This window comes from Ischnura elegans, chromosome 7, assembly GCF_921293095.1.
Source record: "Ischnura elegans chromosome 7, ioIscEleg1.1, whole genome shotgun sequence".
NCBI lineage: Eukaryota > Metazoa > Arthropoda > Insecta > Odonata > Coenagrionidae > Ischnura > Ischnura elegans.
In genome coordinates this window covers 93158897-93177292 of record NC_060252.1, presented here as the reverse complement: position 1 = coordinate 93177292, position 18396 = coordinate 93158897, and the positions used below count along the sequence as shown (strand labels likewise).

At 40.0% G+C, this 18396-nt stretch overlaps 1 protein-coding gene across 1 annotated transcript; it reads left to right on the top strand.

Annotated features, from left to right (window-relative positions):
* Window positions 1-10786: 10786 nt before the first annotated feature.
* LOC124163045 (sphingosine-1-phosphate phosphatase 1-like) lies at window positions 10787-18190 on the top strand. Its single transcript, XM_046539829.1, has 2 exons — window positions 10787-10917; window positions 16813-18190. The coding sequence occupies exons 1-2, from the start codon at window positions 10787-10789 to the stop codon at window positions 17957-17959; spliced, it is 1278 nt and encodes a 425-aa protein (XP_046395785.1). The 3' UTR covers window positions 17960-18190.
* The last annotated feature ends 206 nt before the right edge of the window (window positions 18191-18396 follow it).

Below are 18396 nucleotides of genomic sequence, written 5' to 3'. Positions count from 1 at the left end.
TAGAAATGGGTTTTCAGCAATGTCGAAACTGAAGGCCTCTAGGACGCTTCCTGAACTATTTGGGTTCGCGCATAGCATTATTACAAGGGTATATAATTTTCACTCACCATCATGTGCTCCTACCTCTTTGTTTTATCTTTTATTTCTATTTGTGTTTGTATATTTGCCTACAGCGACCTCTTAGAATGTGAATTTGATGTATATGAGACAAAAAAAGTAATTATTTTGGGATCAGCTTTACCCAAAGCGCATACGCTTTATATACCCTACGATCCATGTGAGTGTGTCTGTCTTTCAATTCCATTCCTCTTCTGCGTCAGGAATCATCCCCAGACCCATCTCTTGGCCAACACATTTGGCTACATCTGGGGGAATTGGAACCATTGCCCGAAAAAATTTAGGTTGGAGTAATATCGGTAGCACAGTAAACTGAGCATATTCTCGGGAAGCAGATGGTCTGCTATGCGATTCCTGGTCGATGCGAATATTTTCGATTGTTTTCTGCCATTTATCCATCTCCACGCCATCGCCGAGTCAGTGTCATGTTCTTTTGTTCCTATTATATTGTTTTATCATGTTTTCCCATTTATGTTAGTATATGACCGAGCCTCCGATTTGTGTACGTATTTATCATTTTCAGGCTTTACTTAGTGGAGCCACGTCACGATATGTGTGATAAAATCACTTTGTTAACTTCCACAAACATTATTACCGACTTCAATTTCGACTGAAAGAGTCATTATTAAGGTGATAATAATTCACCGCCAGCCACCCTAAATGCAGCATCAGGGTGCAAGGGAGGGAGGATGAGGTAGGGAAGAAACCACACATATTTTCCAATTTAGAGAACGAAAAAATCTCTTAAGGTGTTCTAAACAGTTAAGTTACAATCTGTTTGTTGAGGGTGAAGGACGTCTAGAATGAAAAAGTGTCTCTTTATTGTTCGAACTGTATCGTAATCAACTATATAAAAAACACCTTTTTCGGTGAAACGCAGCTTGAGATTCGCTTTGGTGTAACTGGCAGCTTAACTGACCGGAAATCGGGAGATCCCAGTTCGAACCCCGACCAAGCCAACTTTATCGCAGGCGAATTTCATCCTAGGTGTTTATAATAATATTGAAATGAGCACTTCCAATTTTCGACGATTATAAAATTTGTTCCAGCCTAGGAAAATTGCAATTGTTTGTTTCAATATGGAAAAATTCTTCTCCATCACGATTGGATCTTCGGATTTTATGTATATATGAGAATAAAACCTCGAGGCTGATCTACTTAGAAAATGCCACCAACGAAATCAAGGAGAAAGATTCGGGTGTCATTTTCCATAAATAAAAAAATTAGTATGCTGCGATTTCTTGACGAAATAGCAGTCATAACCAATACAGAGAAGGATTTGAATAAGACTTTAACAAATATGGAAAGGACAATGGCCAGATATCAGCTGAAAATCGATAAAAAGAAGACTTAAGATATTAGTTTGCAGTAGAAGAGAGGAAGCTAAGAAAAAGAATAACCTAGGAATGCATACGCTTGAAGAGGTGAAAGAGTTTTCTTACCTGGAAAGCCGAATTACCAACGATGGACGAAGCAAGAAAGAAATAATCAGTAGAATAGCGCAGGCGAAGATGTCTTTCTACAAAAAGAGAATCTTCTTACAGCTGATAATACAAGTATAGAAGTAAGGAAACAATTCATCAGATGCTACATATGGAGTATGTGTTTCTATGAAAGCGAGGCTTGGACGTTGACAGCAGCGGAGAAGTCAAGAGTGGAAGCATTCGAAATGTGGTGCTACCGAAGAATGGTGAAGATAAAATGGATTGACCGTGTAAGTAACGAGGAAGTGCTAAGAAGAGTGGGAGAAAAGAGAAGCCTCCTAAAAACCTTAAGCAGAAGACAGGACAACTTAGTTGGCCACATTTTGAGGCACAGTGGCCTGATGAAGGCTGTCGTTGAAGGACATGTGGAAGACAGAAAGGGGGAATTACGATTAGGGCAAGGTACGTTGGCCCCGAATGAGTTACATAGGACAGGTTATAAAGGATGTAAAAGAAAAAAAATACGTCGCTATAAAAAGGTTAGCGGATAGGAGAGAGAAATGAAGAGCTGCGTCAAACCAATCATAGGATTGTTGACTAATTATGATGATTAAGAATAAAACAGGTAGCTTGCTCATTCCTGCATATCGGTATTTCTCATCCCATCTCTTCAACTCACTTTCTCAATTCAGCTCCGATGGGCGGACGCAAATTCGGGCGTGGATTCCACGAGGTATACACGATTCTGTTGCCTCAGCCAACGAGCTGATCGCCGAGGGACGCGTGATGTCTTTCCCTCCCTGTCAACGGACGACTCACCCCTTCAAACGGTTCCCATGGGACGCGCACCGTGCTACGCGGAGATGTCCATCGATTTCCTAATCGACGCGTGCCTCCCACTAATTTGAACGCCCTAACCAACTTGCCAACCTAAATTCATCTGGGTCTTCGTGTTGATTGGTCGAGTTGTAACATCACCGCCTTAACCCATTTCCGCCCAGAATATTTTCTACTCGCAGTTTTGAAGATATTTTGGTGTTTCCCTCCTAAGGCCGTCTCAAGTTATCCTATTCAGTGTTTTGGTGATGCATTGATTAAACAGTTTTCTCAGAATGACCCTTGCCCACATAGGAACGATTATGCGTTAAAATCAAATGCGATCTATTTTCTACCATAATATAAAGGAAATCTTCAGGGAAATCATAGTCTTTAAGTGTCCTTCTATTTTTACTTTTATTATGCTTGCATCTTATTCACAGACAGTAGGCGTCCATGTTGAATTTCCGATTTGCATCCGTCTTTTTTAGCATGTCGGATTATTTCTATCAGCTTAAAAAATAAACTAATGGACGGATTAGGTTAATAAAACATAGGTAGCATATTTGTAACTGTTTGACAACAAAATAGTGGGCAGTTTTTCATCAAGAGCCTCACTTGCCGTGCACGATAGGGTTTTGACATATTGCTAAGATGTGCGGAAATAGGTTAATGCGAATAAAGGTAAGTGACGCAACACATTCTTTGTGCCTGGGTGAGAAGGAGTTATCAGGGATGTGATGTGATTAGTTTATAGGCTTAACACTCCGCGGGCCCGGGTTCAAATCCCGGCTACCGGGGAGAGTTTTCATGTTGATTAGTATCTAGGGGTGTAGGTTTCGAATAATTTAAATGCAAATATTTGTCAACATTTCAGTATATTTGTACACCTTCATGAGTGGATATGAGTACTAAATGTGATACGTAAAGGCATAAAAAGTAATAGAAATGTGTATTACAATAATAAAATAAAAAAATAAAAATAATTCAGTCGTAAATTAATTAAAAAGAAGATACTCGAATTTTGACAGCTTTTTTTGCAATGAATTGGCGTTCTTTATTGATGGTGACTAAGTTCATACAGTTCATAGTTATCTAACAATTTTGATGAAAAAAATAAAAAAAATATTAAAAAGTAGCAACAGATATAGATTAAACGAAAATGCAATTAAAATCGAAAATGATTTTAGAATTACAACTGATTCTAGCAGAGTGAATGGGAGTGTTTTCCAATATTTTTATTTGTGTAATAAATTTTTAAATTGTCCATAATTACTTCATAATTTGCCTCTTTATGCAACTTTTTTTCTATTCATATCGATTCATTCTTATTTCTATTTTTTTAAGTCCCGATTTCTCCTAATTTTTAGAGACTGTCCGATCCCTATTCGATTGTCGTGTGGGAGACACTTCAAGCTTAACACTCCGTCGGATGGTACGTTAAGACGTGGTCCCCTTGGAACCTAAGGTAACGAGACAGGCTAAAGGCGATGATGGATATCTCTCTACCCTTCCTTCACTACCATCTCCTTGCTAATGATCTTCGCCTCCTAAAATTCCATATTGGATGGGAAAGTTTGGGCGATTCCGTAACATATCGGAGCGTTTTTACATAGTAATGTGCGCGGGGTAGATGTTTGGTGCAATGGGTTTTCGTAAGTAGCATGAACGTACCCAGCGAGGGGCAGGGGGGGCAGTTGCCCCCCCCTAGAAGCAAAAATCGCAAATGGTTGTAAGGAAAATAATATTTGCAAGCACATAATTTTAAAAACTAATAAAGAGCAGTTACAGTTTCCTTAAAATGTTGGTTTCATTCACCTTTTCCATGCTTAAATCTTATCTGTAACTTGAACAACCATGGCTTGCCCCCCCCCCAGTTTTAATCTAGGGTACGCCCTTGGTAAGTAGTTAATTATCCCGAAAGTTACTATTCATAACTTTCCGCTTATAGAACAAATTGATATTTTGAACTCTTAATTAATTACTAAATTTGGCTTGTAAGCAATGGCTATCTTGCAATTTTCTTCATACAACTACTTTCGTTCTACATTGTTTTCAGGCTTTCTTTATTTAACTCTTTTTTAAAACATCTCCTGCATTCCTATGAGAGCATGTGATTTTTTTGTGACAATTGACTGCATAGAATAAATAAATGCATACACTTTAAGGTCTCAATCTCGCTAAAATTAAAAATTATTATTATTAGTGGACAATTGCCTGAGCGAATGTCAACATTAGGGTAAAATCAGAGTGAGCTATGGCACAATAAACAATTTTCATTAAAGTTTGAAATCACCATTCACAATAAATGATCTTGGCGTAACTCATCTTGTAACTTGACCAACAAGTGATAAATTCAACCTCTCACAGCTTAGGCTGCTCATTAATCATGGGTTCGATTTCAACAGTCTTTTGATATATTTTTAAGGCATTATGATAGGCTAATTTGATTTCCTTACTGTAAAGTGAATCGAGCCAGATTGATGTGTCCTCTTAAGCAATGGCCGCGGTAAGATATACCGCCTTAAGTTGCTATTTTTTGGCGATGCTTTTCTCAAGTCACACGTAGCTAAGTCAAAACGCATTTGTTGTGAACGTGGCGACGTTGATTAAAATTGTTATTGCGGAAAGCGAGTTGCTGAAAAAGATGCTTTTCTACAGCTGATATTTCAAAAATACTTTAAGGCATTATATTTCACTACGCTTTGGAGTACACAGAGTGTCGTTCGCAAGCTAGTCTCCCCCGGAAACGAGGCGAAAAAAATATTCTGTTTCGTAAGGAATCGATTGTCTCCCGAATTTGCATATCCAGGAGGCCACTTCGCTTACCAATCGCCGCTCCTGTGGTGGTGGCGTCTGTACGAGTCAGCTTAACAGGCTAGGGGGAGGGAAAAAGTGACGACGGAAGGCGGAAAAAATGTAACTAATGAAAAAGATGGGCCTCTTCACTCGGGAGTTGTGAAGGGTCATTTGAGGAGGTGTTGGAGTCGGAGGGTGCAAGAGACTGGGGCAACGGCGGAGCGTACTGCCCGGGGCAGACGCTAAATGTATCAAATCCGAAGATTTAAGCGTGATAGAGTGGAATTGTTCCGTATTGAAATAAATGCTTGTAATTTTCCACGATTGGAAAATTTATTACGACCTAAGTTTCAATGTTACTACATCATCTTCAAGGTACAAATGGTTTTTATTGCATTCAATTTAAGTACTCCCACTCCAGTTGAAAATTGTACAAATTGAATGTAGGTACTACACACCATTTGGTACAAATTCAAGGCACAAATGGTGTGTAGTACATTCAATTTGTACAATTTTCAACTGGAGTGGGAGTACTTAAATTGAATGCAATAAAAACAATTTGTACCTTGATGATGATGTAGTAACATTGAAAGCTAGGTCTTAATAAATTTTATGATCGTGGGAAATTGCAAGTGTTTATTTCAATTGCTAAAAATATCGCCTTTCACTCACTGCAAGGCATGGTATTATTTTAAATCGACGTTTCGTGTTGTAATTTCCACACTCTTATATGGATATAAATACACTACCGACCATGGGGTGTACACTTTCATTTTCAGAGCCAAGGTCGGAGGGAAATTTGAAAATTGCGCGAGGGAAGTAGGACCCCTTTGTCTTTGCATTAAATTGGATTGGATTCAATGGAAATTTTTTAAATTGTCAATTGCCCGTATGGACTTTGTAACGGTGCTTTATTGTGTCCTGACTCACCTTTGTTAAAATTAAGCGTCCTCATGACGAAAAAACTTTGGCCTACACCCACACCCAACTTTTTTGTCAGCTTTATATTATCGACCTTCATTTGTTCATCCAAACTGTTACCCTTCCCAATTCCCATCACGCCACTTCCACTAGCCTCCTTCTCCTACTTTGGATCTGGTGTAGATTAAAGTGTGGAAATTTACATTTGTTGTTAATATTTTAATGTTGAAACGGAAGCGGAAAGGATAGATCGCTTTTCCACCACCTAAAGCCTGGATTGATTTCACACGTTTTATTTTGAGTTTATAGGATATATCTATTGGATGAAAGGACGTCCATGGAATTCCAAGTTGGGAGAGGAGGCAGGACGGGGTAAACTGCAAAATGTTCTATCTATTCTTTCTGTGACCGATAAAATACTTAAATAGCAGTTTAGTGTTAAATGTACTCTTGTACTTTTCGGTGCCCGTTTGTGAAAGGTACAAAGATCCCAGTAAATCCGACTAGTAATTCCTAGGGATGTGTACAGGATATAGTTTAAATGTCTTAAGACTTTATAGTTATCAATAATTGCAGGAAATTATTGCAGAGTTGTCTCTTACCGCTTATGAAGTTAATGATATATGGCTGAAAAATATTATTCGGAGAGTACCTACGTTCCTTACTTTCTTTTTAAATGAGTATAAACTCTTTATTATCGAGAAGGTATTGTGATAAAGGGCCGTGATTAATTTCGAAAAATACTTTTGATAAAAATATTTTGTATTGATAATTGATGCTAAAAGTGATTTCTTCGGTTTACTAAATAGGTGTTATCTTTCAACTGTCAAATTTTTAATTAACAGCACCAATACATTTTCGACTAGCTATAAATTGACACACTAATACTAATGAGTTTTTGATTTTTAACTTGATATACCTGAGATGAAAGGTGTATTCATTTTTTGTGGCATAAAATACATTATTATTGACAAAACGTGGTAATTATCCTGCGTAAAGGCCTGTTTACTCGGTGAATTAACCCGTGCGAGTTAATTTCTAAATGTTGGTAAGTAAAAATGGGCAAGAAAATGTACCGTGTAACTACCCAACTTGTGGGAATGCATGTACAAAACATAGAACGTATTATAATATGGTTCATCCATTCGTATAAATTCTGTTCCGGTCCACAAAAATCGTCCATTCAAACAGACAACTTGTACGTGTTAATTAATGTACTGTAAATTATTTACATCCAGGGAGGTAGGGTAGTCTGTAAGGCAATAAGCTTATAATTAGGCTATCTTCAAATTTCTTAAAAGCGGAAATGAAAAACACAAAACAAAAAATACTTATTACTTACCTAAAGAAAAACATTGAATTAATTTTGTCCGTAAAACAAATTCAATACTGTGGTAATTGTAAAATTAATGACAATACAGAGAGAACGACACACATGAAATTAACGTCTAACGTCAGTTTGCACCTTTTACTGGTGTTTGTGGGTGTATTTAATCATCTATACGTAAGCAGAGGATTTTGATAAAGATATATGCCGCGCTTAGAAAAATGCCGCCCGGGGCGGTTTCCCGCTTCAGTGGGTGGTGGTAGCAGCTTGCCCCCGTCCACTCGTCCCCCTCCCGCTTTGCCACTTGCCTCACAAGAGGCGCTTGACTTTGCGTGGCCCATTGCACTTTCGGAGAAGCCCTCTCGCTCCAGACTCGGAAAGTCCTTCAACCTCATTTTTAAGCGGCGGAGGTTAACGAGGAAATTTCAAACAGGGGGGAAACAGGTGCTCCCTACCTCCCCACGCCTCTGCTTGGTCTTTTAATTGGAGGGAAGAGACAGGCCGCAGTTCGGCTATTTCTGCTATCGAGGACAGCGAGGGAGCTAGACGCCATGGAAAAGTCTAGGAGACCACTTCTCGCTATTTCCATATGCAGGGTAACTTTTCAGGACTTCGATGCTCTAGTATAAAGATTGTTCTGCTCCTCGGAACAAAAATGCCTCGGAAACTGAGAGAATTGCACAAAAAGCAAGTGAATTTTGCAAAAGGCCGTCTGTCCTGGAAATCTCAATATAAAATATTTTACGACAGTAAAGCCTTATTTGCCGTTCGTGCCATTTCTTCATAAATCTTACTCTTTAATAATTATTTCAATCAGCTTCACACATGCTCACTGTCACAAAGAAACCAGAAATTTGCCACTGTCATCGAAGACTTGAAAATGGTCTTATCACACTTTCTGTTCGCTTTTTCTACACCCGATTATCAAACTATTTCCATCATATAATCCTTAGATAACTTTCTCATCATTCTGTGATTTCATGTGGTTACCTTTTGGGTCAATACATTATTCAATATGAGGTCATTAAGTTGAGAAGGAAGTTGAATATTTTCACTTTCGTTTCCTCTATTCAGCCATGCGACCACTGAATTAGTGGACCCGTTAGGAAAGTTATTTTAGTGGACTGATTCAAATTTTATAGTCATCCAAGCAGTCTGCTTAGTGGATCAGAAAGCCGGAAAACCCCTCAGTGTACTGCATGAGAATTAATTTTACCTCGCGAAAATTTCTGTGCATCCCGACGCCGCCGTAGAAGTGGCCGAGAGGATTTTTCGCATTTAATGATTTCGTGAATGAGTCACGAATTTTTTATTCGCCTTCCTGGGCGTTCATCGACGCCGCAAATTCCATAATGTTAACTTTTCACTGTGATTCGTTGTGAACGTGCCTGCGCGACCTGTTTTTCCTCTCGACCGTTGGAGCATCGGTGAAAGTGGAGCCATCAAATCAATTCCATTCATGTCGCGCTTTTAATTTAGCCAATATATTCAAGGGGGTCATTAACCGTCGCGCCGGGAAACTAAACAATTCACGGGATGCTGCGTAATTCACTTGCTATCTTTATTGTTGGAAATTTCTCCCGGTCATTTTTTTTATTAATTTGTAGCTTGACTCATTTGTGTTTGATTTTTCCCGTCGCCCTCTCACGAGAGTGGCCTGTGACCTGTTCCATGTCCAAATACCTGTAATGTTTGGTTTGCCGTAAGTTTTAATTCAAAACTCGAACGAATGAGGATTTAAGTCGTTTCGGAACGTGCTTTTGTATGAGTTGCAATTGCAGTAAATAATATTCATTTCTGCGACTGAAAATGAGCACGAAGACCTTTCAGTCCCTCGCCAATCTGTGCCTTTAAAGATGTACCTCATTATTTAAGATGTCCTGTAGAAAAGGAAATCGTATTCCGGAGACATAACGAGTAAAAATGACAATTCTGTCTAAAGCCAAACATGAAGCATTATGGATTTTCTGTTTGTATGTAAGTTTGCCCTTTAAACAAATCTCAAACTACGGTCCAAATGAGCTCAAATTATGCGGAAAAATAGTTCACGACATCAGGAAAATTCAATGTTTTCATAATAATCGGTGAAGAAAGCCCTGACCCCTCATTAGGCCTCAATGGTTATCGTAATAACATTGATAGAGATCCGTTACCTGTTCCTTGACCAAATACGTGTTAAGTCGGGATAGCCAGTTCAGGATAGATGTCTTTTATTTGATCAATCAACGAATGAAGAAGTTATACCGTAACAGAACGTGCCTTTTTGTGTACATGTCCTTGATTACGACAAAGTTGTGATTCTTATAAGGTGATAGGAGACCGGTGGGAATGCTAAACCTTTGCGTCGACACCTGCCTCCCTATGACATGTTGTCTGAATGGCTTGTTGTGGTGTTGGCCTTGTGAGCCGTCGCCGTAGAAGAGAAATTCACAGAATGGCTGATCTCTGTTCGATTGATTTGCGGAGTTTACTTCATGTCCAACATTCCATCCGTCTCACGGGACGTATAGTCTTGGTCTCCACGGCGCCTTCCGTTGAGAATAGACCGATGCCGACGCTAGTGAGCGAAAATCAAATTATGGTAACGAAAACCTCAAAAATGTTTTTTTAGTACAGAGGTTGCAACAATTTATGCAGTTGTTGTCAATACATTAGGGGCGAGGTGGAAGATGGAACTTCACAGTCTCAATATCGATCCAATAAGCAGTGCTATTTTTATTGTCTTGTTACTTTTACGAAATTAATGTTTTTCAGACGCATATAATTTTCCATAGTACCTACTACTTCGCTTGCAAAATTCAAGGCTCCATAGTTAAACTATGTTCAAACATATCGCCTTAATTGAGTTTTGTTCTGTAATTCACTATATGCAAAAATACACCGATTGTAGTTGTGAAAACACAAAAATTCGTAGAAAAGTAGGACCCGCAATTTTGTACCGCGCCTGTGAAAAGTACAAAGATCATGTCCTGAAATCCTATGAGTATCACTGAAAAAGTTGTGTATAATAACATCGCGTGGTTTTGTTCACATTGCATTGCTACAGAAGGTGTAGAATCAGCTTCAACATGGTGAGTTTCGGGAAAAAATCGACGGAGGCGATTTTTTTGGCGTCGTTCTACTTCGAAGCCCTGCAGTTGCCGAATAAGACGATATATGAGAAACGACTTGCGTTGCTATCAAAATGAACGTTATGACAACTATGGTGCAAAATTTCGCATTCAGAAAAAAAACCATATTTGAAGTTTTGGTCAATATTTTTCGAATTCATCCCCCTGCGCGCCGGGTTTCTCTCCACCCGTCATTCCCTACCCTTCGGCACGGATTAAATGACTCATGCTATCCATCGCCTCCTCCACAGACTTAGCATACCTATCGCGCAATGCCGCGCTTCCGAACCAACTACCTCTCTGGAATCTCCACTTGCTTTGAGGGCGAAGGCACATTCGGAACCCCGCCAGTAATTAAAGGCGAGGGCGTGGCCAACGTTTTAAAGGTCGCGCGAGGGTCACAGTGCGTGGGTGAGAGGGCGTTGAGTTGTGCGGCTCTTTTCCCATGAAGTCGTAAAGGGAGTGTGGCCGAGGGCGAATGGCAATGGTTGGTATTATTGGGACTGCCACGGCATAGAGAAGGGTGGTTGGGATTCAGGAAGGTTGTAGGGATCACTCCCCTTTCTTACCGCTATGCCCCCTAGGCACGCGATCCACCACCGTGCGCTTCCACCGCCCCAACCCCACCAATGGATTAAATGGTGGATTTTGGCCTTTTTTTTGTGGGAATTCTACTTTGAGAGCACCTTCCCGGTAGGATAAAGGGCGAATGATCATGTTGCGCATAAAAAATCTTAGGCTACTACTCATTTAGGTAAGATAATTTGAGAAAATTCCAGGAACCCAATGAAATCGTTTCAGGCGCGTGGTGGAAATGCGATACATCAATGATAAAATATAAATTACTTTGTTAATTACCACACTTAAATATATAACTCCATTACTGACCACGGTTTCGAAACTCTTTGTCATTCTCTAGGCTTTTTACATAGAATGGTTTCGACATTCAATGTCAGATTCAAGATCTTCAAATTTTTTTTGAAAGATATTTCAAGGTCTCTCAAATTCAATGAGGAAGCCATGTGCGGTAGTGGAGTTATATATTTAAGAGTGGAAATTACTATTTTAGTTTATATTTTATCATGGATCCTGGCCTCTATGCGGTAATTGTCCCATGAAATCTTTGTTTTGCTCTCTGTCTAGCCAGAAGCAAGCGACCCAGACGTTCTTAGGCCAAGAGACAATTGCTATTATGCTACTTCCATCATATATATAACCCCTTTTCCTTCCCGTAGGACCTTCACGCCCCCACCTCCAAAGGACTCTGACCAGTCACTACATTGTAGAGGAAACATTTGAGGTATGGTAAATTAAAAAAGTATTATTTTAAAATTGATAACAGTTATTTTGCCTTCGTAAGTAATGCAATCCAGTCTATTATTATTCAGCAACGTTTTTTTGGTTGATACTATTACTATTCGTCCAAGTTGTCCATTTGGAGAACATGCAGTGATCCATTGTGTTAATATTGATAAAGTATGGTATTGCAATATTTCCTATCGAAAAAGTTGAATTTATTATTGTGTTTCGCTGTGGCAAGTATCTGTTTCACCATTTCACTTTAGAATGCACCGCCGAGCGTGAATTTTTATGATATTTGTTGTGGATTACCCAGTATCAAACATGCAGAATGCAAAAAAAAAAACAAAAAAATGCAACTTCAGTATATCTCGGAATCTTCATCTCGGGTATTACAATATGTACTTCAAGGTTTTTCGGGGGAAAAGGAATGGAGGCTACCGTAAGAGATGAGTATGGTAGTAGCTTGTCTGTTGCTAATCGGTGCGCGTTGAGAAACGTAAATTATATTTGCAGAAATCTTTTTTGTGATATTAAATTAGTTAAAAAAAAGAGACCTTGTAAATGTGGGGAAGCAGGCGGTATAGGCAAGGAAAATAAGAAATGTTGAAGCTAAGTAGTCATTGTTCCGTTAAATCTGGTGGGAATGACACCCGGTATAGTCATGAATAAAATATGATCTACCATATATCTCGTATATTAAGTTTGTAGCGTGTCAGTGTGTCTGCATTTAGCGCAGTCACACTTTAGGGTCTATCCCATCGCACCGAGTACTACAGGAATGGGGTTAACAGGAATGGCGTTCGATGCAGAATATCTGCATGCACATTTTAGACTTGGTCCCAGCGCTGTAGTTCGAAATTGCTTAACGTTTCGGGTAAAAACGCGTGCAAAAACGGATCAAAAATAGCCTGCCCACAAAACGGGAAACAAACAGTGGCAAGCCACAATTAATTCCTTTCTCACCACTGCAGTGGTTCTCCTTTGCAAAACTCTAGCAACCAGCAACAGGTGCAACAGTATGACAGGCAACAGTACCACAACGATAGGCGACAAGGCAACGACCGGTAGCGCAGCAGAGTCAACCGGACTGTGGAACTAGCAGGTTGTCACTGCTAGTCTCATTATAAAAAATACAGCCATATTCCATGACTTTCTCTCAATGGGAAAGAGAATCTTATTTTTTACATTGAAACTAATTTGATCCGGTGTGCTTATTTAATTCATAATATCTTGGACTATATTTTCTCTCTTTCATCCAGAGATGAATGAACAAGACCCCCGTCTCCGTTCTCTCAAATGTCCAAAGGTTTCGACTCTTGTCATCGAATGCTCAGTAAACCTCAGCTACGTAGTTACGGTATTGAATAATTTTACTTATTATACTATTGTCTATGAATTCATTCTCGGTTTGGAATTGGGGTTCGAGCATTGTCACGAAAATTTACGGCCATTTATGTATCTCCATTACTCATTTGTATATCCTCACGCACACGTGCATACTTTGACAGTTCAAAAGTACTTGACTACAACCTTCCTCCTACAGCTAATACGAGTTCCGAAAGTCTTTTCCGTCCAATGCTATTTTTAACCACATTTAGAATGCTTTGGAATCCTTTTTCATTCCTTCCCTCTAGACTTTATGGAGGCTTTTCTACTTCGAATTGCATTATATCCCGTTCGTTATCTCTTAGAACTTTTCCGTCTGCTCCGCATCACATTCTTTCTAACGTAGTTTTTTTCATTTCTATCCCGCGAAGTCTTCTTGCGCCATTAGTTTCTTGCGGAAGCCCATTATTTACTCCACCGTACCTCTACTGGCACCGCAAGGGTCAGAGGTCCGTCTGCCTTCTCTCCTCTACTTTTTGACCATAGTATCTTGTGATATGTGACGCAGTAACCCTATTATTTCATATGCTATTTTATTTCTTTGCCGCCATTGCTATAATCATAACCACCATACAACTCTTATGTTCACATGCATTGGCATGGGAAAAAATTCCCGCGGACAGGGGGTCGAACCACGCACCTTTGGCTTCAGGGCCACTGTGTAGATCACCACGCTATTTCTATGGCAATAATTTTTCTTAGAAGAAAATGCCATGACAGTTTTACCATTAAAAAGACCAGAGATGGCGTAATGGTTGTTGCTGTGGAACGGAAAGTAAAATATTTGTGGTCAGATTCCTGGTCCAGGGGTATTTTTTTCAAAATATGTTATTTAATGCGAATTTTACCGCAGTTTACGCGTCGGCTTAAAGCAAATCACTATCCTAATGTTAATCTCCTATTTGTTCTTCTATCATCATTATTTACGCTTCCTTCCCTCCCATCCTTCATCACCTATTCCATTAATATCATGCGAGATCTTCTATCTCTTCTTATTAGAAGTTTATTTACGCGGTCAACTAGGAGAAATTGTATTTTTATTTCGTAGTGTATCGTTTTTATTTTTTACTCAAATTTTTCTATAATGGAAAACCTTATTGAGTTCTTATTTAAAGTCTTTCTCAGACGCCGCACAGTGGTCCCAAATCGAAAAAAGCTGGCCAAAAGTCGTTTTTTCGAAAAATTTCAAGGAATTTTTGAACCTTATTTTCGGATTCTACAGGATATGGTCTACAAAATACACTACTAAGTTAGTATTTTTGTTCATCAGAGCGGCTGCAGTGATCCGTCAAACATGGAGCATTCACCGTAAAAATCACAGTTGCGTGAAATCGGTCGATTTTGAGGAAGTTCAGCGTCATGCAGGACAACCTTTACGCGATATATTTGGCCAAAAACATTTTTAACTACAAATATAAACATTATTACATAGTGGGACATAAATTTTATTCGGATTTTACTATGTTTACTATTTTATATATATTTTGTAACTTTTAGTGTTTTTTACCCAAATTTTCAAATAAAATGTACAATATCGTTTAGAAAGGCACGTGAATGCACGGTGTCTTTTGCACCAATACAAAGGGAAAAGTATATGCAACGCAGTAGTGAAGAAAATTTTTGCAACTAGTTGCTACTCCGACCTCAGCATTGATTTAACTATAATGATGCAATGCGCTGACGCGGGCGGCGGCCTGGCTGGCGCGTGGTAGGGCTCGAGGAAATCCAGTATTTATGGGTGTTATTCAACATTGTTGGATATTTTATTTCTACAAAAAATATTTACCCTATGAATAAACATCTCTTGTCGTACGTAGAACGTTTTATCATTAATAGTTTCCATTTGACCTTACCTTTTATTTACGCGTGCCCATGCTCTCATAAAAATTGCTTAAGGACTCGAGCGGAAGGATATATTTATGGAACGAAAGTTCACAGCTGTGCTTATAGTAATCCTCAAAAACATGAATGCATTCAAAACAAAAAAGAATCCCTCAAATGCTACTCCACCCTTTCCTTCCGTTAGACGGGTTAGTTTTCGCCCTCACGCGGCACATTGTCCCTCTGTCGCCTCCTTAGCGGCCTCCTCAACCACATGCAGGGCAAACGACGGCCGAAAAGGCCTAGGCTATTGATTGCGCCCATCGGGAAAACGACACCACCGCTCTCCGTACACTTGTTATGAATTGCACTTTGGCCACCGGGGATGAACGGAGTAAGCCTTTTCACCTTTCAAATGTGATATTTACTAGAAAATATAGATAATAGCATCGCGAACCTCACACTGTGGAACCCCCAAATTACTTCTAGACATCGCTTGCCCGAAATTTTCTCGCCAAAACTCAGTTTTACTCAGATTTTGCCGAACGAAAGACGTGAAAGTTAGTTTCCTCAAGCGTGAAGATCGAGTCTTGAAAAAGTCGAGTATCCTCGAACTTTTTAAAGAAGACTTGTGGGGTTAAAGAAGAGTGCCCATAGTGTTTTAGTTCGATAACTCTGAAAATTTTCACGCGTCTTGAGATGCATGAAAAATTTCTTGAAAGTGGAAAAGGGTCCGTATCGTTTAAAAACCAATACTTATTGGATTGCTGGAGCAACAAGATAAAGTTAGATGAGGACGTTAATTCAAAAGTTATCCTAAAAAAATTGCGGAGAAGTGTTTTTTCTCTCAAATTATCTTCTTCGGTGGAAGGAAAGAAAAAGAAATGACAGGTTTTTTAGAAGAAAGTTCGCTGACTGCCTAAATGAGAAGTTGAAATTTCCTCCGCCTTTATTTAAACAATTTGAGAAGTCCAGTGAAAGGGCCTAGAGATGGAAAACGGAGGATCTTAGAGCTAGCACATCGCCAGTAGAGCATCCATGAGCTATCGAAGCAAAGGTGATGAGTTCGTGGCGAAAATAATAAATGAGGTGACAACAACCACTCTCTCAAGAGCGCGGCGAGTGTTATCAAAATGGAGAGCCAAGGATGTGAGGCAAAGTAAAATCTCCCACGAAGAAGCCCTTTCCATGATCGTTTCTGGTAATTTCACGAAACATCAGTACTTGCTCCTCCGACGGACATCTAAAGAAGCTGCCCTTCCTATTGTCCACTTGTCCGAGGAGGCAATGGAGGCGAGGAATAAGGGCATAAGAAGATTCAGGGAGCACCATGCAAGGAAATTTTCCTGGATAGCAACGAATGAAGACCTGTTTAAAAGATTACTCCTAACTTCAGATGCAATGATATCAAGTATTTCTAAGGCTCAAAGAAGGAAATTACTTCAATTACCAGTCGAGGTAAAGAGTTTATTAATCCTGGAAGAATTGAGTGGATGACGACTGTGATGAGGATTTGTCGGATAGTGATCATGAATGTATTTAAATTTTTTTCGTAACAATGACTGAGAAAGATAAGGAGAAATGTTAACTTATTTTTTTGATAATGTAAGAGACAGAAACAGCAGAGTCACTTCCGTTCCCACCCTTTTCACGCCTCAACCCATCACCTACACTCTCTTTCATATTCCTTCCCAAGTTTCTGCCTTTCCGAAGGGTCGGATCGCTTTACCTCCGCGTATCCAGTGGCTGCTCCAACCTCCGCCTTTATTTAAACTCCTCCTGGGGGAAGCTCTGTTCTCCTCTCTTCCTTCTTCTTCTTCCTTCTTCTTCTGTCTTCCCCTGCTCTCCATCCTCATGGGGGAAGCTCTGTTCAGGATACGCGGGTCGCTGCTGGTGATGCTTTGTCCTCAGAGTCAGATTCTGAAACAAAAGATTATGTGGTTACCAATAGATTTTGGTATTACTTGTTTTGTTTGGGTACAGCTCTCGGAGATGAAATATTCTATGCCTCTTTCATTCCGTTTTGGTTCTGGAATATCGATGGTGCTGTTGGACGAAGAGTAGTTTTGGTTTGGGCTATTACCATGTATATAGGGCAAGGGATAAAAGATATTGTGGGATGGCCCCGTCCAGCCAGTCCACCAGTGTTTCGTCTTCAGAAGAAGTGGGCTTTGGAGTATGGCATGCCGTCTACTCATGCCATGGTTGGTGCTTCGATACCCTTGTCAGTGATACTATATACGATGGACAGGTATCAGTATTCAATAATCTGTGGAGTGCTGTTTGCCATGGTATGGTGTTCTGTCGTGTGCATGAGTCGTCTCTATCTCGGAATGCACTCTGTCCTGGATATAGTGGCTGGCCTCGTGTTGGTGTTGCTGCTCATGGTTCCTCTGATCCCACTGGTCGATGCCATGGATCAGTTCTGCCTCACTCACAAACACTCTCCACTCCTGCTCTCCACAGCGGCAGTTCTCATGGTCATCTACTCACCCAGTGGAGACAGGTGGACCCCGACTCGAGGTGACACCACCGTGGTGCTTGGTGTCAGCCTGGGAGTGCATGTTGGTGCATGGACCAATTACCACTCCGGTGCCATGCAAGAGCTCTTCCCGAAGCCAAGCCTTCCGCATGCCATTCTGTGGCCCTCCTATGAAATGATGGGCCTAATGCTGCTGCGCACAGCCCTGGGGTTCTCGTGCATTGTGGCAACTCGTGCCATTTGCAAGTGGGCGTCTTATGCCACCCTCCGAGCTGTATTGCTCGGCACCAATAAATCTCCCAACGAGCCCAGCACCAGTCGTGCCGAGGTGGCTGTCGAGCTCGGCTACAAGTTCTTCACGTATGCTGCTGTAGGCTTCAACACTCTTTACCTTTTGCCAGGAGCATTTAGGCTTCTGCGCATAGAAAGACCTACTTTTTACACTGAGATTTGAGGTGGTAATCCTTAGATAATCACTCTGCCAAAAAGACTGATGGTTAATACTTTAAGGCTAATCATCATCCATTTTCTTGTCCTATTCCCTGCACAAATTCATATCATCAGACTTGTGAAATTACCAAATAAGTAGTTTTCATTTTTGCTGAAGGGAGCAATAATTGATTGATTAGTTTCACTGTACATAGCCTTATTCCAGCCATTTACGGCATTGGTTGTGTGAATGCCATTTTACTGCATAATATCATAAAGTATCAGGGAAATTCATGACTAATTATATTAATTGCATGTATATTGGCCTGCTTCAAAATTTTGCTCCTGGTTGAGTGAAATAACAAGTTACACTCTACTCTCTGTATGACCAAATGCATGCAGTAGGTGGATACAAAAGGTAGTTTATTTTTTATGATGCATATAAATTGCTGCTTAAAAGTA